At 47.3% G+C, this 25,840-nt stretch overlaps 1 protein-coding gene across 2 annotated transcripts in view; it reads left to right on the top strand.

The window, feature by feature from the left end:
* Nucleotides 1-318: 318 nt before the first annotated feature.
* Nucleotides 319-25,840, top strand: part of LRSAM1 (leucine rich repeat and sterile alpha motif containing 1) — a 44,935-nt gene continuing 19,413 nt past the window's right edge. The window contains exons 1-15 of one of the 2 annotated variants that reach the window (XM_007194654.2): nucleotides 319-459; nucleotides 2,099-2,202; nucleotides 2,502-2,558; nucleotides 3,066-3,110; nucleotides 4,534-4,611; nucleotides 5,760-5,828; nucleotides 7,610-7,694; nucleotides 8,692-8,813; nucleotides 9,740-9,830; nucleotides 16,100-16,230; nucleotides 20,204-20,233; nucleotides 20,652-20,774; nucleotides 21,158-21,297; nucleotides 22,147-22,191; nucleotides 24,031-24,101. In XM_007194654.2, coding sequence (XP_007194716.2) covers nucleotides 2,131-2,202; nucleotides 2,502-2,558; nucleotides 3,066-3,110; nucleotides 4,534-4,611; nucleotides 5,760-5,828; nucleotides 7,610-7,694; nucleotides 8,692-8,813; nucleotides 9,740-9,830; nucleotides 16,100-16,230; nucleotides 20,204-20,233; nucleotides 20,652-20,774; nucleotides 21,158-21,297; nucleotides 22,147-22,191; nucleotides 24,031-24,101 — 1,159 coding nt within the window. In that variant the 5' untranslated portion in view covers nucleotides 319-459; nucleotides 2,099-2,130. Of the gene's footprint in view, nucleotides 460-557; nucleotides 620-2,098; nucleotides 2,203-2,501; nucleotides 2,559-3,065; nucleotides 3,111-4,533; nucleotides 4,612-5,759; nucleotides 5,829-7,609; nucleotides 7,695-8,691; nucleotides 8,814-9,739; nucleotides 9,831-16,099; nucleotides 16,231-20,203; nucleotides 20,234-20,651; nucleotides 20,775-21,157; nucleotides 21,298-22,146; nucleotides 22,192-24,030; nucleotides 24,102-25,840 lie in introns of those variants that run through there. The other variant, XM_057548568.1, reaches the window with a different exon arrangement.

Below are 25,840 nucleotides of genomic sequence, written 5' to 3' on the forward strand. Positions count from 1 at the left end.
CCCGAGATCTCAGGCTCCGTTGCTGCCCATTCTCCCTGAGGGTCACCCCATAGTCCCTGTCACTCTATCCCAGAACCCCGCCCCTCTCCTGAGGGTCCGCACCAGCATTCCGAGACCCCACGGCCACGGCGATCCCCTACCCACTTCTAACTCCCTCGTGATGTGGGCATTTTGGCTATTAAAACAATTTTATTAGAGTCTAAATCCGGTCCAACTCTTAATTCTAAGATTCTGCGGTCTTCGGTCTCAGACTTCGTCATCCTGGTCTGCATGACTTTCTGAGATTCTGAGTTTCGGTCCCCAGTTCCTGCGTTTGGAGGAGAGCAGGCTGTGGCCCGCCGGGCCTGTGCCGGGTGGTCTGTCACCCGGCATCCATGACCAAGACCTGCGAGTGATCGGCCTGCCTTGAGGTCCACCAGAGGGAACGAACGTCGGAGACCTGTGTATCCGCAAAGCAAGGTTGGGCACTGCCCGCCCCAGCCAGGGGAGGAGGGTGTGGCTCTTCCTATCTGGGCTGGACGTCGGGGGAGGGGATGGATGAGGCGTGGACATCCGGGAGCAGGTCGGGAAGAGCTGATCTTCTAGGAGGAATGGAGGAGAGGTGGCCGTTGGGGAGGAGGTGAGGGAAAGTTAGTCATTGGGGAGCAGGAGGTTAAGAGCTGGTCATCAGGGAGAGATGGGGGAGGGCTGTTTTTAGATCATTCCCCATCCCTGCAGACAGGTGGGGTGACAAGAGGAGCCTGAGCCAGCTCTGCAGGCTTGGCCAGCTCCCCAGACAGCCTTCGCCTCTATTGGCAGGGACCTGTGATCTCTATGCCTCCCGCTGAGGAATGGGTGTGTGTCTTCTTCAACTGCATCTTCTCCCTGGCCCCTTTCTCCCTAGATCCTTCAGCTGTAGTAGGCCCTGAATAAATGTTTGTTAGTTGTGTGGTGCTACGTGGTTAACATTTATTGGGCACTCATCATGTGCCAGGTACTGTGCTATGGGCTTTGCAAATATGGAAATCACTGGATCCAAATAGAACCAAGTGTTGGTAACATTATTACTCACACTTTACAGATGAGGAGACTGAGGCTCAGAGAGGTGAACCAAGGGGACATGGTGGGTGGGTGACAGATCTGGGATTCAAAACCAGTTAAACAAAGAAAAAACAAAAAAGAAAAAAATTCTATTTCATCCCAAAGCCCATGCTGTTAACCATAAGCTTCCCTGTATGGTTGCTTCCTGGCCCATTGCTGTCCCATATCAAATCTGATATTTTCTGGTACCGGGCAGGCAGTGAGCACCTAGCTTCTGAGTTCAGGACGGTATACTTAATGTGTGCTGAGTTACTGAAGCACCAAGGAGTTGGGCAAACTCCACAGGATCGGGACTTGAAAGAGCAGAGTTCCAGACTGGTTTTGCTGCAATCCAGGCTGTATAACCAGATCGCTGAACTTGATGAGCATCAGTTTTGTTACTATAAAGAGGGCTGTGGTGAGAATCAAATGGAATAATAACTGTGAGAGCGGCAAGATGCCTGAGGATTGCTGTTGAATTTTTATTTAGCTCAGAAATCTCTTTGCTTATGATGTAGTTGAGTTCCTCAGGATCAAGGTCAGGGCTGGCTAAAGCCATGCAGTGTTTGGTTTGCTGATGCCACTCTGATAGTCTTTCAGGGCCTACAAGGGATTCATCAGCCAAGTCTGTTAGAGTCCTCAAGGAGCATCCTTGGGAAGGACCTGAGGAAACTTCTCCAAGTGAACCCCCTTGTCTAACGTGGAGGAGAGATGGGGGCCCAGAATGGGGAAAGGGTATGCCAGGGTCTCACAGTGGGTCAGGGGCAAATGTGGGCTCAAACCCAGGTCATCTGGCTTGCTGTTGTGCTCTTTCCGCATACTGCTGCTTATTTTTAGTCAACAAAGAGCAAAGAGTGTTGAGCACCTGCTGTGCCAGGCTCAGGGCACAGATTGATGGTCAAGATGGACACAGCCCTGCCCACAAGGAACATATAGTCCAGCAGATCAGCTACATGCTCTGTGTTACTGTGCTACCTGTCCTGGGTGCTGGGGACCTGTGACAGAGTCCCCAGGCCCTAACTTCTCTCCTATGCCCTAGTGTTGTGAAGATTGCTCTAGGAAAAAGGAAGGATGCCACTCTTCTTCCGGAAGCGGAAACCCAGTGAGGAGGCTCGGAAACGGCTGGAGTACCAGATGTGTCTGGTGAGGGAAAATGGATTTCCTCTGAGTCCATCCCCATCACCACCTCTGCCCCATGCAACAGGGCTCCACGCTGCACTTGCCCTCCATAAGCCGATCACACTTCTCATTACTCGTTCACGCCCTTCCCTGCTGGACCTCAAGCCCCATTAAAGCAGAGATCATTGGTCCACCTTCAAAATGGACTAGTTGAACCAGATGGTGTCTGTGATCTCTTGAAGCCCCTTAATCCTATGTCTCTTTGCCTGATTTGTCCACTCTGGAAGGATGGACCCTCTTTTTTTAACTCTTTTTATCCCTAGGCAAAAGAAGCTGGGGCAGATGACATTCTTGACATCTCTAAATGTGAGCTCTCAGAGGTAAACTGGGGTGGTGGTTTGCCTGTGAATTTTTGTCTGCCCTTCTTTCTTAGATCACGTGTCCCTACGAAAGATAGATGTGGACTGAGGCTTTTAAAAGGCCAGAAGCTCCTGTCAAGAGGTGTTTCCTTAGATTTTGTTCTTGTTCGAGAGAACTGAGATGATCTTTTGGCTTCAACGTAGTCTTCAAGAGTCACAGACTCTAGAAAATGTACTCACGGATTCCTAGGGCACTGGGAGAGCCTGGGATTCTCTGCCAAGCATCAGAGATCTTTCTTTTGCCTCTCATAGCGTTCCTGATGGGGGTGGGGTGGTGGGTGGGCAGGCAGTCACCCGATAGCTGATTGGAAGGGAGGGCTGATCACCCGAGCAGCGTTCTTCCCGGCTTTCCCCAGGCTTAGACTTATTCACCTCTTGCCCTGTCTCTCCCTAACGCGTGTGCCACTCAGAACACAAGTTAAAAACTGGTAGGAGGGGAGGCACTGATTCTTCTTTATCTTATCTTAGATTCCATTTGGGGCTTTTGCAACATGCAAAGTTCTGCAGAAAAAGGTGAGACGGATCTTCATTTTCAGAGAATTATTTATTGCTTGTTTGCTTGTTTGGAATCAGGTGGGAATTCTAGGAGTTGTCTTCCTGGCACAAACATCCCCCTTCTCTCTGAATCGCACCCTTTCAGTCTGCAGCAGGTGTGTTCACAGGAGAGCAGGCTTTGGCATCAGGCAGCTCTGGCTTTGCAGTCCTGGCTTCACCCCTCCTGAATTGGGCAACTTCCTTAGGCTCCTACATCTCAGTTTCTTCATCTGAGAAGACATCTGAAATGAAGACATCCTTAGTTCTACTCTCACAGAGCTTTTATTAGAATTACAAGTGAGATAGGTAGGCAGGTAGAAAGAGATATAAATGCCCCAAGTATAATGCCTACCACATAGTAGACACTGAGTAACCGCATTGTTATTAATAATAAAAACTACGGGACTTCCCTGGTGGCGCAGTGGTGAAGAATCCACCTGCCAGTGCAGGGGACATGGATTCGAGCCCTGGTCCGGGAAGATCCTACATGCCGCAGAGCACCTAGGCCCGTGCACCACAACTACTGTGCCTGCGCTCTAGATCCCATGAGCCACAACTAATGAGCCCGCGAGCCACAACTACTGAAGCCCGTGCGCCTAGAGCCCATGCTCTGCAGCAAGAGAAGCCAACGCAACGAGAAGCCTACGCACCGCAATGAAGAGTAGCCCCAGCTCGCCACAACTAGAGAAAGCCTGCGTGCAGGAACGAAGACCCAATGCGGCTAAAAATAAATAAATAAATAAATAAATAAATAAATTTATTTATTTAAATAATAATAATAAAAACTACACTCATTTCATTCTGGTCACCCAGGGGAGATTAAGAGTGGAATGAATGATTTTTCAGAAAGGCATTGCAGACTTGAATGCAGATAGGTAAGAGTATTCTAAATGAAGTATCTGAAGGTAGGGAAGATGTGTTCCATAGCAACAGAGTAGTGAGCTCCTTGACACTGGCAGTATCCGTGCAGGGGTTGCCGCCTAACAAAAACGGCAATAGATGACTCGGATTGAGCGCTGGACCACGTGCCAGCCCTGGGCTGAGTGGTTTTTGTCTGTTAGCTTGTTAACCATCAATGGCAGCCCTCAGACAGGAATTTATTATTCTCTATTTTCCACAAGAAGATACTGACGCTGAGGGAGGTTAAGATCAGGTCAGCTGCACGGGGATCCCTTCTCGGGATGGAAGGTAGAATTAGACCTCTAAGGTCCCTTTCACCCTGGAAATTCCAGATTTTAAGGTCATCCGGTTCCACATTTGGAGACATCCGTTGTGACATCTGCAAGAGCAGAGACCTGGGCAGGGCGGGGCCGCTAGCAGCCTGTGCTGAGCTGGCTGCCCCGCCTCCGCCTTCCCTCCTGCTGCTCTTCAGCCTAACGCGTCAAAACTCTTTTCCACGCAGGTGTTGATTGTCCACACGAATCACCTCACTTCCCTGCTCCCTAAATCCTGCAGCCTCCTGAGTCTCGCCACCATCAAGGTACTGGGGCCCTTCTCCCAGGCGTCGGGGACTCGGCGTGGTGTTGCAGCTGGCAGCCAGCATCCCTGCTCCCTTCACGCGTCCTCTGTCAGAGTCTATGCCAGACGTGCCGAGTGCCGTGGTGACTCTGGGGTTTAGTCAGCATGTTTTATCGGGCACCTTGTCTGTGCTTTGTGTGGGGTGCAGTTGCAAAGAGAACCAGCCACGGGCCCTGCCCTTAAGGAGCTAGGTGGAAAGGCAAACCAAAAGCTCATAGCAAGTGAGCTGGCAGAGAGCAGGGAGACCAATGGGCCGAAACAGGAAGGAATGGGAGGGACGCCAGGTGTTGTGTGGCCAGTGCGTGAAAGCTTGGTGAGCTGGGGCACCTCCCTCCTGACTGTCAGCTCCCCCAGGACGAGGACTGGGATATAGTCACAGTATATGTGAGGTGAGACCCCAGGGTGGTTCCACAGGAGCATAAGCTGTGGCAGTGGGTGTACACACTGGGAGAAAAGACTGGCAGCGTAGGCATCAAAGTGGTTTTTATGGCTCGTGATGGTGTGCAGGGATTAGGGGTCGTTTTTACTTCTCTTCATTTTTCTGGTCCAACGTGCATTATTTTTATAATCAGAAAAAAGATAACCTTAAAAAGTGTTTATGTATATATTTCATATGCATTTTATAGTACGTATGTGCACACACACACACACATGTATATATATATATCCTATTTTCTGCTCATATTCACTATTAAAAACATTAGGAAATACAGTTAAGCATAAGGAAAAACATACAGTTTCACACTCTAGGGAACTACTATCAATATTTTATTGCATATTTGGTAGTATTCTACTATGCAAATATGTATTTTTACCATGAGGCGTTTTTAACGTGAATATCTATGCATACTGTTTCATAGCTTACTTTTTTCACTCAACAGTAAAAATAAATGTTTGATAAATAAGAGAATGAAATGGTATGATACTTTTAAAAAGGAAATGAGATGGAATGATCATTTCGTTGGGGAGGAAGGGTTGGTGTTCCTGCTTTCAACACCAGAGGCATCGGGCACCCCTGCCCCACCTCACCCTTGTCTCTCTGGAGCCTGAAATCAGAGGGCCTTTCTCAGCTGGTGACTTCTAGGTGTTAAACTTGTTCCCCTTCCGCAGGTTCTGGATCTTCATGATAATCAGCTGACAGCCCTTCCTGATGATATAGGGCAGCTGACAGCCCTCCAGGTATGGCTTCAGGAAACAGAAAACCCACCTCTGACCACCTAAGTTAGAAATGGCAGCCACACAGACCTGGAATGTTCTGGTCGCACTCTATCTAGCCAGGGCTGCACTTGGTGCCACCGGCTCCTCCCCCTTTGCTCTTGAGATGCCCAGTGATGGCGTCAACATAGCAGTCTGGGCTGTGGGCATCTCTCCACCATATTTTTGGCATGTGCTTTTGGGATTTCATCATGAGCTTCCACAACTTTAAAGAAAAAGAGCACCCAGAGAGTCTCCCTTTTCCAAACGATGAGTTCAGCACTCTGACTCACCGTGTCACTTCTGCTCCTCGTCAGTGGCAGCCCCTGCATTTACTGAGCGTTCACTGCATGCCAGCACCAAGCTAAGCGTTTCGCTTGCGCTGTCGATTGAGTGATTCCTCACAGCCACTCTGTGAGGCAGGTGTTAGCATCATCCCCGGTTCACAGAGGAAGATGCGCTGTCCTTCACACTCAGATTAAAATCCCTTCTCTTCACTGTGCCCCCTCAGACGCTGTACGCTGGGCCCTCCTGTCTTCCCAGCCTCCTTTCCTTCTCTCTCCCCTCCACTGTCTGCATTCAACTCCTAAAACCCTCCGGCCCTCTGCGCCCCACCCCCGGCAGGGCCTCTCCACACGGCTCTTCCTTCTGCCCGAGTGGCTCTTCCTCCGTCTCAGCCCAAATGTCCCTGCGAATCCTCCCCGACCTCCCCATCTAGGTGGATCCATCTTGTTCGCCTCTGTCTCAACCCGCGTATTTCCCTGAGAGCACTGATTGCAGCCTGTAATTACTAGTTATGCTCAGCTGGCTCCCCTCCTGAACTGTCATCTCTGTGCGGGCAGCGTCCTCACCTAGCGCACTGCCTCCCACGTGGAGGAGACTCAGGATGACTTGAATGAACTACCCTGCGAGGTGGGTGCTGTTATCACATTTACAGAAGAGAGAACGGGTCCAGAGGGATGACTGTAACTTGCCCAGGGTCACATGGAGAACATGTGGCTGAATAGTAGTAACTGCCCCCACTGAGAGAGAGACACAATGAATACCTGGGTGTAGGATCTTCTGGGAATTGTTTACGTATATATATTTTTGTAGAATTGCTGTATTCACTGTTTTGTAACCTTTGGATACCTGATAATAACTCGTAACCATCCTTTGGTTCATCAAATATTCATCTGCCACATTATTTTTAATGTGCTTTCTTTTCCATCATATCTATTTTTAATGGCTTCCTCATGTGTCATCCTGTCAGCCTCGCTCACCTCATGGTGCCGCAACCTGGAGGGAGTGTGGCCTTCGGGATCCAGTGAGCCCAGATTTCAATCCCGGCACCACCAGCTGCCGGCCTTGACGCCTTGGGAAGATCCCATTGCTTTTATGCAGCTCAGCTTCCTTCTGCTAACACTGGGATAACTAGGCCTCATCACGTGCTGCCTCACCTGGATCCCTGAATCTGCTCGTCCCCTTCTTCCTCCCGCCCTGATTGTGGGGCCATTGTTGGCTATTTTGTGGTCAATATAAATGATACAACCTCAGCAAGAACTAGGTTCAAAGTCTGGCTTTGCCCTCCTGGACACATGACTTCACTGCTCTGAGCCTCAGTTTTCCCATCTCTCAAATGGGATCATAACAATCTTTATCTTCCTCACAGGGCTGTCAGGAGATAAAGAGGTGTGTGTGGTGCCCGGATGACGCCTGGCCTGAAGCAGGGTAGACACTGTTGTCTGTGTGTGCGCGTTCTCATGCCATTTTTCCCTCTTTCTTAGGTCTTGAACGTGGAAAGGAATCAACTGACATATCTCCCACGTTCCATTGGGAACCTGATCCAGCTCCAGACCCTCAACGTAAAAGGTAGGGGCCAGGAAGCCCTGTCCATGTGACCCTTGGTCAGCTCTGGGCTGACCCAGCCGGCATCCACAGGGTGCTCCTCCTGAGAACCATTGAGCACGAGGGCAGCCAGCCCCCAGGTGTCACTCTAAACTGTCTGACTTCCTGTTTAGTCCATCTGTCTTCATGGTAACCAGAGACAGGGCATCTGGAGGGTTCCTGTGACTCCTCTGAGCCAGGGTCTCACAGGGAGGAGGGCAGACGATGTTGACAGCTAGGCCCCCGAGGCTCAGTCATTGGTGTTTAGAACAGTGGTGGACTGACTGGGCGAGAGTGATTCTGAATAGCGCTTCCCGCCACTGAAGAGCACTTCCAAATTCAGCGGTGCTGTGAGCCTCATGACAAGTCCCTGAGGTAGGGAGAGGAAAGAGATCTTATCCCCAACTTACACATGAGGAAAACGAGGCTCAGAGAGCAGTGACTTGCTCCAGACCACCCAGTGCGATAGTAACAGAGCCGAGATTCTAATGCATGCCTCCCCGTACTCCCAACTCTTTCATTTCTTGTTGGCCTTAAGCACTTTCTGTACAGAATGCCCCAGTTTACCCATTTGTAACATATAAACAATGATAAAAATAATGGTACCCAACTTACTAATCACTTACTATGTGATAGACACTGTGCTGAGCACCTCATATGCATAATCTCATTGAATCCCTCAATATTCCTATGAGGCCAAATAGTATTATCATCCACATTTTACAGATGAGGAAACTGTGGTCCAGGGAGGCCGTCAGTTTTCCAAAGTCACTCAGCTAATAAGTGGTGGAATGGGAACTTGAACCCAGGTCACTGAAACTCCACTGCCGTGATTTTCCTTATGGAGCCTCAGGTTCCAGGCCCTGGCACATGCCCCAGGCTCAGAGGGGGGCACCCTCCTCCCTGAGTCCTCACGGGAGTCAGGCAGGAAGATGGTGAAGGGGTTTTGGGGTGCTGAGCTGTGCCATTGGGATCCCTCCAGACAACAGGCTGAAGGAGCTTCCAGACACCTTGGGGGAGCTTCGGAGCCTGCGTACTCTCGACATCAGTGAAAGCGAGATTCAGAGGTTGCCGCAGATGCTGGCGCACGTTCGAACCCTGGAGGTAGGTGGCGAGATGTTCTCACCTGGGGTCCTACCTGGCCTTCCCACCGCTCCCCTCCCACATTCCTGGAGGCCTGCCCTGGTCACAGGGTGCTGGGGTCACAGAGATCTCAACGTCCTCAGGGGCTCACAGAGCCTGAAGTGTGAACCGTTGTAGTTATGTGACTTTTGCTGCCATGATGGAGGCAGAAAAGCAGATTTCTAGAGTGAAGAGATAATGCCAAATCCTGATGGGGTTAATTAACATTCTGTGAAAGACATGGTATTTGAGCCAGACCTTGAAAGAGGAAAAAGCTTTGGAGAAGTAGACACAGGTAATGGGAACATTCCAGGTGGAGGAAACAGTTTGGGAAAAGGCAGGAAGTGGGAAAGCCCAGGACATGTTAAGGGAAGAGCAGGGAAGCTGATGTGGTTGGAAGTTGCTGTGCCTGGAGGGTCCAGGGCATAAAGAGCCCGGGCGCCGTCAGGGAGGGAGTGGCCTCAGCTTGGAGCTGCAGAAACTGAGATTCATCAGAGCAGGGGGTAGTGGGCAGGGGAAGGTGAGCACCAGGGACACTGTGTTAGTCTCCCAGGGCTACCCTAACGAAGCACCCCAGGCTGGGGAGCTTAAACAATAGACTTTTCTTCTCTCACGTTCCTGGAGGCTGGAAGTCCAAGATCAAGGTCTCAGCAGGGTTGTTTTCTTCTGAGGCCTCTCTCCTTGGCTTGTGGACGGCTGTCTTCTCCCTGTGTCCTCACATCGTCCTCCCTCAGTATGTGTCTGTGTCCTAATTTCCTCATCTTTTAAGGACACCAGTTGATACTGGATTAGGGCCCAGACAGGTGACTTTGTTTCAAACTTGATTACCTCTTTAAAGACGTTACATCTTGATCGTGTTGAGCAGTGAAGTGAACGACATATAAAGAGGGGTCCCCTTGTGTCTGCAGACTCTGAGCCTGGACGCGTCATCCATGGTCTACCCCCCACAGGAGGTGTGCGGCGCCGGCACCGAGGCCATTCAGCAGTTCCTCTGCAAAGGTAAAGCCAGGCAGCCTGCCTCCTTCACTCAGTAAGCACCAGACGTGACCCCGGGACTGCTCTGCGCCAGCCAGGTGACTGGGGGAGGCCACGGTCCCTGCCTGCTCAGAGCTCTCCAGATCTGGCAGGAGAAACAGGCAAAGCAGATCGTCACACTAGGAAGTACGATTACCGATCGTGGCTACAAGAGAGTAGAACGGGGCGTCTGGTTTAGGCTGGGCCCTCGGGGAAGGTCTTTCCAAGAAAGTGGCTCGACTGAAACCTGAGGGATGATTAGAAAAGAGAGAAGGATGTTCCTGGCAGAAGGAGGTGCATGTTGAAGGGCCTGGAGGGGCGGGGGAGTGGGAAGCATGACGGAGAGAAGGCCAAGTAGCTGGGCGCAAAAGTAGAGGCGGGAGGAACAGACGAGGCTGGAGAGGGCACCTGGCCGGTATCAAACAGGAAAGGGATTTGATCAGATTTGCTTTTTACAAGACCACTCCAGCTGCAGTAAAGAGGAGGGATTGGAGGAAGCAAGGACGGAGACCAGTTAGGAAGTCATTGGGGTCATCCAGGAGAGAGGCCACTGTGGGTTGGACTTGGAGGAGTGGCTAGAACCCAGGGCCACCCCTGGACTGGCTGCCAGGAGGGGAAAGCAGTGTACCCAGTTACCTCCTGTCAGCCTGGATGTTCTTAATTAGGGGCTCTTGTCCACCTGTGGAAATTTTAGAACATGGCCAAGACTTGCATACATATGGTCATCTGATTTATGACAGAAGTGCCATTGCAAAGCAATGAGAAGGAAAAGCAAAGGTCTTTTCAATAAACAATTCTGATATTGTTTATCCAAATCAATTGGATATTCATGTGGGAAAAAAAAGAACATTAACCTCTTCCTTGGACAGGCAGCACTAACCATAAAAGACTGATAGATTAGATTTCATTAAATCAAAAACTTCTTCTCTTCAAAAAACACCATATGGGGAAAGAAAAGGCAAGCCATAAAGTTGGAGTTGATATCTGCAATGCATACATATCCAACAAAGGACTTATTCCTAGGAGATAAAAAGAACTTCTACAGATCAATAAGGAAAAGCTGTTGTCAAAAGACTTGAATTGGAATTTTATAGAAGAGAATATCCAGAGGGCCAATAGTATCTGAGAAAAGTGCTCAACATCATTTTAGTCAATTAAAAAAATGCAAATTAACCCAGGGATGCAAAGATTCTTCAATATACTCACATCAATCAATGTGATACACCACATTAACAAATTAAGGACTAAAAACCATATGATCATCTCAATAGATGCAGAAAAAGCTTTTGACAAAATTCAACACCGATTTATAACAAAAACTCTCCAGAAAATGGGCATAGAGGGAACCTACCTCAACATAATAAAGGCCATATATGACAAACCCACAACAAGCATCGTACTCAGTGGTGAAAAACTGAAAGCATTTCCACTAAGATCAGGAGCAAGACAAGGATGTCCACTCTCACCACTCTTATTCAACATAGTTTTGGAAGTCCTAGCCACAGCAGTCAGAGAAGGAAAAGAAATAAAAGGAATCCAAATTGGAAAAGAAGAAGTAAAACTGTCACTGTTTGCCAATGACATGATACTATACATAGAAAACCCTAAAGATGCCACCAGAAAACTACTAGAACTAATCAATGAGTTTGGTGAGGTTGCAGGATACAAAATTAATACACAGAAATCTCTTGCATTCCTACCTATACACCAACAACGAAAAATCAGAAAAAAATTAAGGAAACACTCCCATTTACCATTGCAACAAAAAGAATAAAATACCTAAGAATAAACCTGCCTAAGGAGGCAAAAGACTTGTACTCAGAAAACTATAAAACACTGATGAAAGAAATCAAAGATGACATGAACAAACGGAGAAATATACCATGTTCTTGGATTGGAAGAATCAATATTGTGAAAATGACTATACTACCCAAAGCAATCTACAGTTTCAGTGCAATCCCTATCAAACTACCAATCGCATTCTTCACAGAATTATAACAAAAAATCTTACAATTCATATGGAAACATAAAAGACTCCGAATAGCCAAAGCAATCTTGAGAAAGAAAAACGGAGCTGGAGGAATCAGGCTCCTGGACTTCAGACTATACTACAAAGCTACAGTAATCCAGACAGTATGGTACTAGCACAGAAACAGAAATATATATCAATGGTACAGGATAGAATGCCCAGAGATAAACCCACACACATATGGGCACCTAATTTATGACAGAGGAGGCAAGAACATACAATGGAGAAAAGACAGCCTCTTCAATAAGTGGTGCTGGGAGAACTGGACAGCTTACATGTAAAAGAATGAAATTAGAACACTACCTAACACTGTACACAAAAATAAACTCCAAATGGATTAAAGACCTAAATATAAGACCAGACACTATAAAACTCTTAGAGGAAAACATAGGAAAAAACACTCTTTACATAAACCACAGCAAGATCTTTTTTGACCCACCTTCTAGAGTAACAGAAATAAAAACAAAAACAAATGGGACTTAATTAAACTTAAAAGCTTTTGCACAGCAAAGGAAACCATAAACAAGACAAAAAGACAACCCTCAGAATGGGAGAAAATATTTACAAATGAAACAACAGACAAAGGATTAATCTCCAAAATATACAAACAGCTCATGGAGCTCAATATCAAGAAAACAAACAATCCAGTTAAAAAATGGGTGGAACAAGAGGGAGGAGTTATGGGGATATATGTTTATGTATAGCTGATTCACTTTGTTATACAGCAGAAACTAACACACCATTGTAAAGTAATTATACTCCAATAAAGATGTTAAAAAAAAAAGGGTGGAAGACCTAAATAGACATTTCACCAAGGAAGACATACAGATGGCCAAGAGGCACATGAAAAGATGCTCAACATCACTAATTATTAGAGAAATGCAAGTCAAAACTACAATGAGGTATCACCTCATGCTGGTCAGAATGGCCATTATCAAAAAAGCTAGAATCAATAAATGCTGGAAAGGGTGTGGTGAAAAGGGAACCCTCCTACACTGTTGGTGGGAATGTAAATTGATACAACCACTATGGAAAACAGTATGGAGTTTCCTTAAAAAACTAAAAATAGAACTACCATATGACCCAGCAATCCCACTACTGGGCATATACCCTGAGAAAACCATAATTCAAAAAGAGGCATGCACCACAATGTTCATTGCAGCACTATTTACAATAGCCAGGACATGGAATCAACCTAAATGTCCATCAACAGATGAGTGGATAAGGAAGATGTGGCACATATATACAATGGAATATTACTCAGCCATAAAAAGAAACAAAACTGAGTTATTTGTAGTGAGGTGGATGGAGTAGAGTGTCATACAGTGTGAAGTAAGTTAGAAAGAGAAAAACAAATACCGTATGCTAACGCATATATATGGAATCTAAAAAAAAAAAAAAAAAGTACTGATGAACCTCGTTGTAGCAGGGCAGGAATAAAGAGGTAGACATAGAGAATGGACTTGATGACATGGGGTGGGAGGGCAAAGCTGGGATGAAGTGAGAGTAGCATCGACATATATACACTACCGAATGTAAAATAGTTGGCTGGTGGGAAGCAGCAGCATAACACAGGAAGATCGGCTCGGTGCTTTGCGATGACCTAGAGGGGTGGGATAGGGAGGATGGGCGGGAGGCTCAAGAGGGAGGGGATATGGGGACATGTGTATGCATATGGCTGATTTGCTTTGTTGTGCAACAGAAACTAACACAGTACTGTGAAGCAATTATACTCCAATAAAGATCTATTTTAAAAAATGCAAATTAAGACTGCAGAGGACTTCCCTGGTGGCATAGTGGTTAAGAATCCGCCTGCCGAGGCAGGGGACATGGGTTCAAGCCCTGGTCCAGGAAGATCCCACATGCCATGGAGCAACTAAGCCCGTGCGCCACAACTACTGAGCCTGCGCTCTAGAGCCCGCGAGCCGCAACTACAGAGCCCAGGTGCCACAACTACTAAAGCCCGTGTGCCTAGAGCTTGTGCTCTGCAAGAAGAGAAGCCACTGCAATGAGAAGCCCATGTACCACAACAAAGAGTAGCCCCTGCTCACCACAACTAGAGAAAGCCCACGTGCAGCAATGAAGACCCAATGCAGCCAAAAATAAATAAATTAATTAATTTTTTTTTTTTTTAAGACTGCAAAGAAATACTTAAACCCTAAGACACCCACTAACATGGCCAAAGTTAATCTGTCAATACCAAGAATTGGGAAGATGCGGAGCAGCTGGAGCTTCCATACTCTGCCGGTGGGAGTATGAACCTGAAAAGACTTCAGAAAATTATTGTCAGTATCTACTCAAGCTGAACATTCAAATACCCTATGACCCATCGGCTCCACACCTTGGTAGGTGCCCAAGAGAGAAATGTGTATGAACAAATGCCCAAAGCTACGTATGGAAATACTCATAGCAGGACTATTCATAACGTAGTAGAGTGGTAAGCTGTTTTATACTCACAAATGAGCACCACACAGCAACCAGAAAGAACAAGCTGCTGCTGTGCTCAACAAGCTGGATGAGCTCACGGACACGTGTGGAGTGAGAGAAGCCAGACGCAAAGGAACATGCACTTTCATCAGCACCTGAGCTCTGAACCAACCCTGATTCCTGCTTCTGAGAGTGTGTTCACTTTTAAACATTCATCAAGCTGTTCATGAAGATTTTGTGTTCTTTTCTGTGTGTATGTTATACTGCAGTTAAAAAGGAAAGAGAAGTTACACATGCATCACACAACAGCTAATCAGGCCATGTATCCCAAATTAATCTTTGAACAGCAGGTGATTGTAATGAGTACCCCGGCCAATGGTCGAGCTAGACCAAACCGTTTATTTTAAAAGATTTTAAAGTTATGCAATAGTAGGTGTACGAAAGACGTAAGGAATAAAGCAGTGAATATATGTATACCTACTATACAGTTTAAAAAATAACCCGGGGACTTCCCTGGCGGTCCAGTGGTTAGGACTTGGTGCTTTCACTGCTGGGGCCTGGGTTCATTCCCTGGTTGGGGAACCAAGATCCCACAAGCCAAGCAGTGCAACCGAAAAAAAAAAAAATCCTTCAATTTGTTTAAACTATGTAGCAGGTATATGTATGTATGTAAAATTGTTGGTTTCACTCTTTTAAAAACATAAAAGAAAAAAACCCCACAGAAGATGTCATACTAGGTGATTCTATGCCCTGCTTTTTTCACTCAAGAATAGGTCTTGGGCCTTTTCCTATCCCAGAATGTGTGGATCTGCCTTGTTGTAAACTGCTGTAGAGTATTTCACATGGCAGAGCCCCATCGCTTATGTATGGAAGTTATTTCGAGTTTTCCCCTGGAATGAATGTTTTACCCCACACCTCTCTGGCAGGCAATAGTAGGGTTGGTAGGTGAAGGAGGGACAAGCACTCTGTGTTGCCTCTGAAGAGGTTACATCAGTTTACATTCCATGAGGAGTATCTGAGAGGACTCTTCTTCCCCACAACCTGGCTAATGCTAGGTGAGATCTTTAAAAGTCTTCCAATCTGATGGGAAAACAAGAGAGCCTATTATTACTTTAATGTAATTTCCTTGATTATTTGAATATTTTTTCATATGTCTACTGCCCATTTTTAGTATTTCTTGTGAATCACCTATTTATATCCTTTGGTAGGGGAAAAAAGGTGACTTTGACTACATTAAAATCTAAACAACTTTACTTCAAAAGGATACTATCATCAAAGTTAAAAAGACAAGTTAACAACTGGAAGAAGATAGTTGCAATATATATTATAGACCCAAGGTTATTAACTACAATATGTAAAGAGCACCTACAAATCAGCAAGAATAAGGTAGAATGGGCAAAGATTATGAATCCTTTCAGATGATGCAGGAGGACACTACACAGGGCCAGAGAAGACAAGCATCTTGCCCATACACAGGAAATTATGGGTAAAGCTGGGTCTTGGACCCAGGCTTCTTTACTAAGTTCAGGTTTTTTCCATCACCTCATTCTCACTTGGATGGTGAAGAGGCAGGTGGGGGGTGTGGTATTTATTCACTCAGCTGATGCTTATTGAGCTCTTGCCACATTTAAGGCCCAGGCGTTAGGGCTGTGAGTAGCATAGGAGGGCTCAGCGTCTAGCAGAGGGCGCAGTGGACTGAGGCGGGGGCGGGGTGGTGGGTGAGAGCGGCAGGAGCGGGCTGTTCTGGGTTCCGAGGTTGTCTCTTCCCTCCTGGTCAGCTGGTGTCCGTCTCTTGCAGCGTCAGGGCTGGAATACTACCCCCCTTCTCAGTACCTGCTGCCAGTCCTGGAGCAAGATGGAGCCGAGAACTCCCGGGACAGCCCCAATGGGCCCACGGACAGATTCTCCAGCGAGGAGGTAGAATGGCAGGTAAGGCGCACCTAATTGCTGGCGTGTCGGGTTGGGGCAGGGAGTACGCAGGCGCTCTGGGCACTGGGAAGACGGTCAGAGCGTCAGCCCCCGGATTCTTCCATCAAACTAGAATTCACCTCCCTTCAAACCTGTGTGCTTAGAAGCTTTCACAAGGCTTCCCTGGTGGCCTCGACCCCACTAGCTCACCAGCAACAGCCTTGCCGTACTCCTCTCTGTCCCTGAACCCCTCGGGGCCTTTGAACCCCTCTGCTGGAATTCTCCCCACTCACCTTGTCCCAATAACTCAGTCTCATCCTTCAGTTCCTAGTTGAAACATCGCGTCCTCTGAGTAAGCCTTCCCTGACGCAGCAGCCTAGTTCAGGTCTGTGCATGTGCTCAGAATGCCCTGTGCATTTCCTCGGGAGCACCTATGTTGCTGAACTCAGGTTCAGCTGCTCGTCGTTCAGGAATCCAGTACTGAGAGACAAGTGTTGGGTAAAAGGAAAGATAGCTGTATTGGGGAAGCTGGCAATCCTGGGAGGAAGGTGGATTCGTGTCCACAGAACCAACTCTCCACTGTCAATCAGGGGGCAAGAGCTTTTAAAGGGGAGTTTCAGGGGTGTATAGGCAGAAGGGGGGGCGCTAAGTGCAGAGCAGCTCTGACAGTCATCTTGAAGTTGGTCAGGTGGCGGCCTCATCAGCATCATCTTGATTGTTTTAGGTACAGTTAATCTTTAACTCCAGGGTCAGTTTGTTCCCATTTCCTTGAGATTAATTCCTGGAATTGTGTGAGATGGAGCAGTTTGTCATGGCTACAGTCTGGTCATCATGTAGTTAATTTCTTCCACCTGTGGCGGTTTCAGTATCTGCAAAACAGCTCAAAGGACGTGGCTCAGAATGTTATCTATAGCCCTTGAGGAGGAACTAAAGGTCCTTGACTTTGTTTAATGGCTAAACTATTGTTATTTTGCCTTGCTTGACTGTTTTCCTTTGCTTGTGTATTTTCTCATTTCTCTGGTTAAGTTTCTTCTTTGGCTAAAGTTTCTCTACAGACAAGGGGCAGGTGGAGGACATTATGGGCGGGGAGGGGCAGAATCTGTCCTGGGAAGGTACCCTAGGGCCCTGCTCCGTTACAATCACAGCTCTAAACTACAAGAAGAATTACATGGAAGAGGATTTGTTTACTGTGTGTCTCCCTGCTGGATGGAGCTTCGGGGCAGTGGCCTTCCCGGGTCCCTGGGGGTGAACTAGCGTAGGTCAGGAATGGAGGAGGAAGTTCAGAAACTGCCTCTGCCCCGCACCTGTCTGCTTCCCCCCCGCCCCGGAGGCCCACAAACCAGGGCCTCCGATGGCTGGGAAGGGGGGCACCAGCTGTAGCCAGTTTGGCTTCATATCTTCCAGTGATTTTTTTTTTTTTTTGATTATTCTCTGGTTCCCTGATGCCACCCTTCCCCGTATTCCAGCACTGCTGTGAAGGTTTTTGTAGGGTTACGTTTCCTCTGACAGCTCAGTGAGAATTCGAGAGGGAGGAGATTACTGTCCAGGAAAATTGTGTCAATTTACGCTCTCAAAGTATTTGCAACGTATATTTCTGATGAAGGATTAGCAGACTGAACATACAAAGAACTCTTTGGAATCAATATGAAACAGAAAACCATCCTAAGAGAAAAAATAGACCAAAGATATATCAATAGGTACTTTACAGAATAAAATAGTACAAATGATCAATAAGTATGAAAAAATGCCCAGCTTCACTAGTAGTTAGGAACAGGTCAATTAAAACAATGAAATGCCATTTTCCTCCTCAGATTGGCACAGATTTCACTATGATAATTTCTATTAGCCAGAGTGTGGGGAAGCAGTGGCCCCATAAATTGGTCTTGGGAATGGAAATCAGTATCCCCACTGTTGAAGATAACTTGACAAAATATGTCAACATTTCAAATGGGCACAGCCCACAATCCAGAAGTTCCATTTCTCAGTATATACCCCAGAGAAACACTTGCACAAAGAGACACTCAGAGGAATGTTCGTTGCAGCCTTACTCATAGTAGTAAAGTATTGGCAGCCCCCGAGATGTCTATCAGTGGGAAGAGGCTGAACTGACATGTCCTATTCATACAGTGAGAAAGATCTCTTCAGACTTGGGTCACAGGACAGGTGGATAAGTGAAAAGGACAACTTGAACACAATGAAAATATTCAATAATATATTTACATTTTTATGTTTTAAAAGGAGGTTCAAATACATAAGAAAACAGATCAGTAATTGCCGGTGACTGGGAGTAAGAGGAGGGTTTGATGACGGGGCACAAGGGAATTTAGGGGGTTATGGGACTGGTCTACATCTTGATGGTAGTGATGATTACAATACTGTATGCAATTGTCAAAACTCATAGAGCTGTACATTTCTTCAAAAGGATGGATTTTACAGTATGTAAATTATATCTTCATTAAAAATGTTTATATATATATATATGCACGCACATACAAATATGTATTTTTCCAAAGGTACAAATTGTATGTAAGTAGATGCATGGGCTTGGGTCTGATAATGATGTTTACGTGGGGGCGGGGGATGGGGAGCATGGAGGGGAGTTGGGAGGGAATCAGGATTAGGTCCAGGAGTGGTCAATGGGTACTTCTTATTTTTTTATTTTTTATAAATGTATTTATTTATTTTGGCTGTGTTGGGTCTTCGTTGCTGCGCGCGGGCTTTCTCTAGTTGAGACGAGCGGGGGCTACCCTTCGTTGCAGTGTGTGGGCTTCTCATTGCAGTGTCTTCTCTTGTTGTGGAGCACGGGCTCTAGGCGTGCGGGCTTCGGTAGCTGTGGCTTGCAGGCTCTAGAGCGCAGGCTCAGTAGTTGTGGCTCGCGGGCTTAGTTGCTCCGCGGCCTGTGAGATCTTCCCAGACCAGGGCTCTAACCCTTGGCAGGCGGATTCTTAACCACTGCACCACCAGGGAAGTCCCAATGGGTACTTTTATATGCATGGGTTTTTTACAAGGAGAATATATTCAGATGTTATTTGTATAATTAAAGATTAACTTAAGATTTTTCCTATGCTATGGTAGGAGGAAAATTTTTTATTTCTTTATAGGATGCTGCTTTTACAGCTCAGACAGACACTGATCCTGGTCTCAGAGCCAGATGACTAAATAGAAGGGCTGCTAAGAAAAAAAATAAGTGTGTGTGCGTGCGCACGCGTGCTGATGTTTGATTACAAAACTAGTTCACGCTCCTTGTTTTAAATCTAAACAATACAGAAATAGATGAAGTGAATGTCACCCCTCCTACCCTGCAGTCCCACCCCCTGGAGGAATCGCCATGAGCAGATTAATGAACCTCCTTTGTAGCTTTTGTCTCAACAACCACAAAGCTCAGACTTGAGCTTTGATGGTGGTGTTTTTACACGAGTGGAACCATGCTGCACCCACAGTGAAAGACGGCAGACATCCTCCTCTAGCTACACCCTCATTCGCCCCATCGTTTGACAGTTGTGTAATAATCCATTGTGTGGATGAACCACGACTTATTGAAGTCATCGCATTGTGATGGACATTTGAGTTATTTCCAGTGCTTTCACTCTTTTGAACAATTCCTCAGGAACTTGAGCACACACCTCTGGGCATTTGTAAGTGTTTTGGTGGCTGGAGCTGGGTACTTGCAGGTGTGTTATACAGACATACAAGGGAATCAGATACCCATTCTTGGTCTCCTTTTCGGAGCACCATGCCTTCTCAGTGCTGCATCAACAGAACTGCCTTGAAGACCCTCCTACAGTGGGCCAAGCCCAGTGGTTCTCAACCCTCGTGTCCACCAGAACCATCTGGAACCCTTTATCAAACAGGCATCCCCCTCATCCCACCCGCCCCAGCCCTCTGATGCAGCGCCTGCAAATCTGAGTGGTGTCAGGCTGCCCCGGGGACTCTGTCCAGTGAGGACCGCTGCTGCCCACCTTCTCTTGACCCCACTCTCTTTTTTTCCTCCCAGAATAGGTTCTCAGACTATGAGAAGAGGAAGGTAAGAAAATGCCTTTTGTCCTCTGTCACTTTTCTTCTCATTAAACATCTCAACTATTATAAAAGATTTGAGGAAACAAGTTCTTCCTGGCTCTAAATTAGAGGGTAAAGTAACTCTTTCCCCTTACGTACGTTGCCTCACCACAGTCTCATGCAGCCTCGGTGGCTGGGAGGGTGTCTCCATTTGACAGATGAGAAGACTGAGGCTTGGAGAGGTTGAGCCCAACCCCAGGCTCTAACCCACTAGCCTGTGCCAGTGAAGAGCCCGTTTTATTACAGTCGGGCCCTGCGGGGGCGAGGCTCAGTGTTCAGACCTGTCACCTGTACCGTTCAGAGTTGGGGGGTGGATTCCCCCTGCTGTCATGTCCTAACACCCACAGAGCCTGTGCCAGTACTCACCAGGATCTACATTGTTGTAGGAACAAAAGATGCTGGAGAAACTCGAGTTCGAACGGCGCCTGGAACTCGGGCAGCGAGAGCACGCCCAGCTCCTTCAGCAGAGCAACAGCCAGAAGGACGAGATCCTTCAGACGGTCAAGGAGGTTCGTGAGCAGCTAAGTGGGGTCAGGCCTGTCTGCTCCCTCTGCCAGGGGCCTCCTGACTCAGGCTGAGGTCCCTCTGCTGTGGGAAGGCGGTGGGAGTGAGCTCTCTCACTTCCTCCTCCAGGACATGGGGTGGTGGTGGGGGGGTGTCCATACAGATCACCTCATCCAGCCTCCTCCGGTGCCTGGACACCCAGAGGCCTAGACACACCTGGTCCAAGGTCATGCGGAAAGGGCTGGCAGGCCAGAGACAGGAAACCTAGTCTCCGCATCCCAGGCCAGGGCCCCTGGCTGCTGCCCTGTGGCGTCTGGGGGTGGGGGGGTGGGGGGGTGGGGGGGTGGTCCCCCCCACTGACTCAGGACCTCTGCCTGTCCTGCCGCAGGAGCAGTCCCGGCTGGAGCAGGGCCTGAGCGAGCGCCAGCGCTACCTGGATGCAGAGCGTCAGCGGCTGCAGGAGCAGCTGAAGCAGACAGAGCAGAGCATCTCCAACCGGATCCAGAAGCTCCTGCAGGAGAATCAGAGGTCAGGCTCCCATCCAGCCGGCCCCCAGACCCAGAGACCTTCCCCCACCTGATACCCTTTGAGGAGCTCAGGATAGAGGTCCATTTCTCCCTCACGGTCTCTGATTCTGCCCAAGGTCTCGGTGCTGCAATTCACACCAACTTAAAAAGAAGGTGATCTGGGCATGACCAGGTTTGCCTCTTGTTTTGGGGCTGCTACTGATTGGACCTTTGCCTCCCAAGTTTCCCATCTGTAAAATAAGTAAGTTTAACAAGTCAGAATCACGTCCTGCGCCAGCATTTTGGGTTTCAAGTCACCAGTCACACTGAGGACAGCCCTTTGCCTTATAGTGAGATTGGCCTTAACACAGATCCTGTCCAAGGCAAGAGCTGCAGGGAGCAGATCAGATAGAGGTCTCAAGGAGCCCGAGAAGGGTTAGTTGGGGGTCTCTTGGGGAAAGATTTCAGAAACAGGCTCCCCCCCCCCCACCCATTGCTTCCAGCCTCCCTTTCCACTGTCCTCTGAGTCTCTTTCTCCTCCCTCGCCCGCAGTTACGCAGAGCCTGAGGGAGCCGGCTAGCCTGCTGTGCACGGCGCGCTCACCACCGAGGGCGCCCGTGAAAGCTGCCATCTGTTGAGTGCTTGTTACATGTCAGGCACTTTTTATTTTCTCATTCACTCATTGCCAACAGTCCGTGAAGTTTTAAATTATTATTTCCATTTCACAGATGAGGAGCTGGGGTTTGGAGTGGTTGAGGAATTGGCCTGAGAACACAGAGGCCCTAAGTGGTCGGTGCCTAAGCCCCCCTGAGCCATTCTGTTGGAAATGGGCCCGCTGGTGACTACAGGCTTTTCATGGTTTCCTCCACAGGCAAAAGAAAAGTTCCGAGATTCTGAAGTCGCTGGAAAATGAAAGGTAAGTGTTCTGCTCTAGTGTTTTTTTTGGGCGCTGCCTTCCTTCCTGGGGATGCATGGCTCTGGGGAGAGAAGGTCTTGTGATTCTCAAGGATTATGCCAGAAAGTTTTCCTAAAGCTATGAGGAGATTCACCTCAGGGAGTATTGAATTAGAAAGAATCGCTGCCTTCAAGTTTGTTAAAGCACATAGACACTCCTGAGAAAAATTCAGAGACGTGAATAAGAATGTATATATAATGTCCTACTATATTTTTAGAATAAAAAAATAGAAAAAAGTCCACATTTCTGGGAAGAAAAACTTGGTTACGTAAATTATGTACAGAGGAATAATCTGTAACCATTAAATATCTTATAGAAGAACATTCCTTATTAAGGGAAATACACCATATTGCTAAGTCGAAAAGTGGTGTCTACAGCATATCATTTCTTAAAGACACTCTGCCTATATCTGTGCTCAGAAAGCAAAAGGACATTGAACATTTTTGAGAGGCAGGAATTGGATGTGCTGATCTTGTTTTTCCCCTTTGTGTTTTCTGCACGTTTCAAATCGACTGCACTGAGGTGCCCACCTTAGTGATTAGGAAAGGAGGGACGGCCCCTACCCCCCATTCCCTGGGTGTTAATGTGAATCCCTCCTGGTTCTCAGGCACCCTAGACTATCAGTGTGGACCTGGCTGCTGTGCTTTGGGGAGCCTCCCCTCCCCGTGGGCCCAGCCTTCCTGGCTCCTGGCTACCTGTGCAGGCCTCCTGCAGGGGGCTCCCATGGGGTTGCAGTGTAACCCCACCACCCCGTCCACTTCCGCCGGGGGCAGTGGCAACCAGGGCGGTCTAGGCCGAGCTGAGCTGTGGCCGGTGGCATCGCTTATTCAGCACGCTGACTGAGTGCCCTCTCTGGGCTGGGCCTGGGCTATGCCTAGGGTCCAGGGATGCACCAGATACGGCCTTCCCCTGAGCAGCCTGTGGGCCTGGTCAGGAGGCAGGAGTGCTCAGACCACACATGCTGCTTCTGATGAAGTCAGACCCTGCAAGAAACATATTAAAGGATGTTGTCCCCCTCCCAGCCACTGTACCAGTTTGGTGTGGGGGGCAAAAAGTGTACACACAAGCAACATGCACATACATACATGCCATTACTTTTTAAATTTTCACTTATTATATCACAGATGTATTTCCATGCCAAAAGCCTCATTATTTGTAATAGCTGTAGCGAATTCCACTATATCATTATATCATAATTTACGTAAATAGCCTTCTGAACATTTAAGTGGTTTCTGGCGTTTCATAATTACAGACAATATTACTGTAAAACATCTTCTAGATATACTCTTACGCACTTATGTGAATGTTTTTAAAGGCAATATTCGAAGAACACTTTGATAGTATTGCCAGACTGCCTTCCAAAAACATTTTGCCAGTTCACACTCCTCTCAACAGTATATGAAGTACCCACTTCTCCACCTTCACTGCCATCACCAGTGGTTATCAGTTTTCTTAATCTCAGCCAACCCGACAGGTGAAAGGATTTTACTTCTTTCATTATCAATGGTGTTAAGAATCTTTCCATATGTTCTTTGGTCACTTTTATTTAAGCATCAGTGAATTGGCTGTCTGTATCCTTGGCCCATTTTTCTAAGGGAATGTTTATCTTTTTATGCAAGAAACTCTTAAAGTTAACAGGGCCCCAGTGGAGACGCATGATGCCGTGGGCATTCAGAGAGCATGCCTAAGTTCTCACATCTGGGAGCACTTCTTGAAGGAGGGTGGTGTTCATCTGATGGGATTCCCTGTTGGAAATGTTACTGATGCATTTGCTGAATAAGTGGATCGATTTTTTTCTAGAATAAGAATGGAACAGTTGATGTCCATAACCCAGGAGGAGACAGAGAACCTACGGCGCCGTGAGATCGCCTGTGAGTCTCGGGGTGGGGCAGGGCGGGGCGGGGTCCTGGGAGCAGAGCGTGGCCAACTGAGGGGCAGGAGTGGACAGCCATCCCTCTTTTGGTCATGTACAGAGGGCGCTGAGTGTTACCCCTCAAGAGGAGCGGTCAAGTCCCGTCATGGAGCATGGGCTCTGAAGGTCAGGTCAGGCTGAACTTGGATTCAGAATCCCAGCTCAGGCACAAGCCGTATGACCTAAGGGGCATTACTGGTCCCTCTCAGTTTTCATGTCTATAAAATGGGGAGAAAGGTAATTATCTGCCTCGTAGGGTCATTATGAGCGTCAGATAAGATCATGCTGGCATAAAGTGAGCTGTTCACAAAGCGTGGCTGTTAGGGCTACTCTCCTCAAGGGCTGCGGTGGCCTCTCTTGAGCCCCTGGGAACTCGCCTTCCTGTCGCTCCCTGAGTGGTCCTGGGGCACCACACTGTCCACACAAACAAGAGGGAGGTCTCCCCATCTGATCCTGAGAACATCAAGCCACGTGGCAGGGAAGGCAAGGAGGCAGTTCCTCGTTGTTATTTAAAATAAGGAATGATTCTTTTTGGATCACCCCATTCTTCAGAGCCTGAGTAATAGAATGGGATATTGTGTGCACCTTTAGCCGAGGTTCACTGTGTACCAGGCAGTAGGCCAGCACTTTCCATACACCATTTCATCCTACTACCTCCCGATGAGGTATCATACCATTAATGTCCCTATTTTATTTTATTTTATTATTTTTTTTAACATCTTTACTGGAGTATAATTGCTTTCCAATGGTGTTAGTTTCTGCTTTATAACAAAGTGCATCAGCTATACATATACATATATCCCCATATCCCCGCTCTCTTGCGTCTCCCTCCCACCCTCCCTATCCCACCCCTCTAGGTGGACACAAAGCACCGAGCTGATCTCCCTGTGCTATGTGGCTGCTTCCCACTAGCTATCTCTTCTACATTTGGTAGTGTATATATGTCCATGCCACTCTCTCACTTCATCCCAGCTTACCCTTCCCCCTCCCCGTGTCCTCAAGTCCATTCTCTACATCTGTGTCTTTATTCCTGTCCTGCCCCTAGGTTCTTCAGAACCTTTTTTTTTTTTTTTAGATTCCATATATATGTGTTAGCATATGGTATTTATTTTTCTCTTTATGACTTACTTCACTCTGTATGACAGTCTCTAGGTCCATCCCCCTCACTACAAATAACTCAATTTCATTTCTTTTTATGGCTGAGTAATATTCCATTGTGTATATGCGCCACATCTTCTTTATCCATCCATCTTCAGAACTAAAAACTAAGTTGTATGGCCCAAGGGCATACAACTTAATTTCTACCAAAACACACTTTTTCAAAAGGGCTATGGGAATATCAATGGACAAAAAGCAGTAGAACAAGTAGTATGATTAGACAGAAAAGTCTCCATTGATAATACAAGATAAACTTATCAGTTTTAAAAGTTTCTGCATTCATTTTAAAGGATTAGTGCAGGGGTGGAAAAAAATCAGGAGGATTTAATCATACTTTGAAAGAAAGCTCCCACGTGAGCTAAAACAAAGCTACAGTCCAAGTTATAGGAATCTAGGTTACATGGCAAATTGTTAAAAAGTAGCTTCCACGTCCTGGCTATTGTAAATAGAGCTGCAGTGAACATTGTGGTACATGACTCTTTTTGAATTATGGTTTTCTCAGGGTGTATGCCCAGTAGTCAGATTGCTGGGTCGTGTGGT

The sequence above is a fragment of the Balaenoptera acutorostrata genome, chromosome 6 (genome assembly GCF_949987535.1).
Source record: "Balaenoptera acutorostrata chromosome 6, mBalAcu1.1, whole genome shotgun sequence".
Lineage (NCBI taxonomy): Eukaryota > Metazoa > Chordata > Mammalia > Artiodactyla > Balaenopteridae > Balaenoptera > Balaenoptera acutorostrata.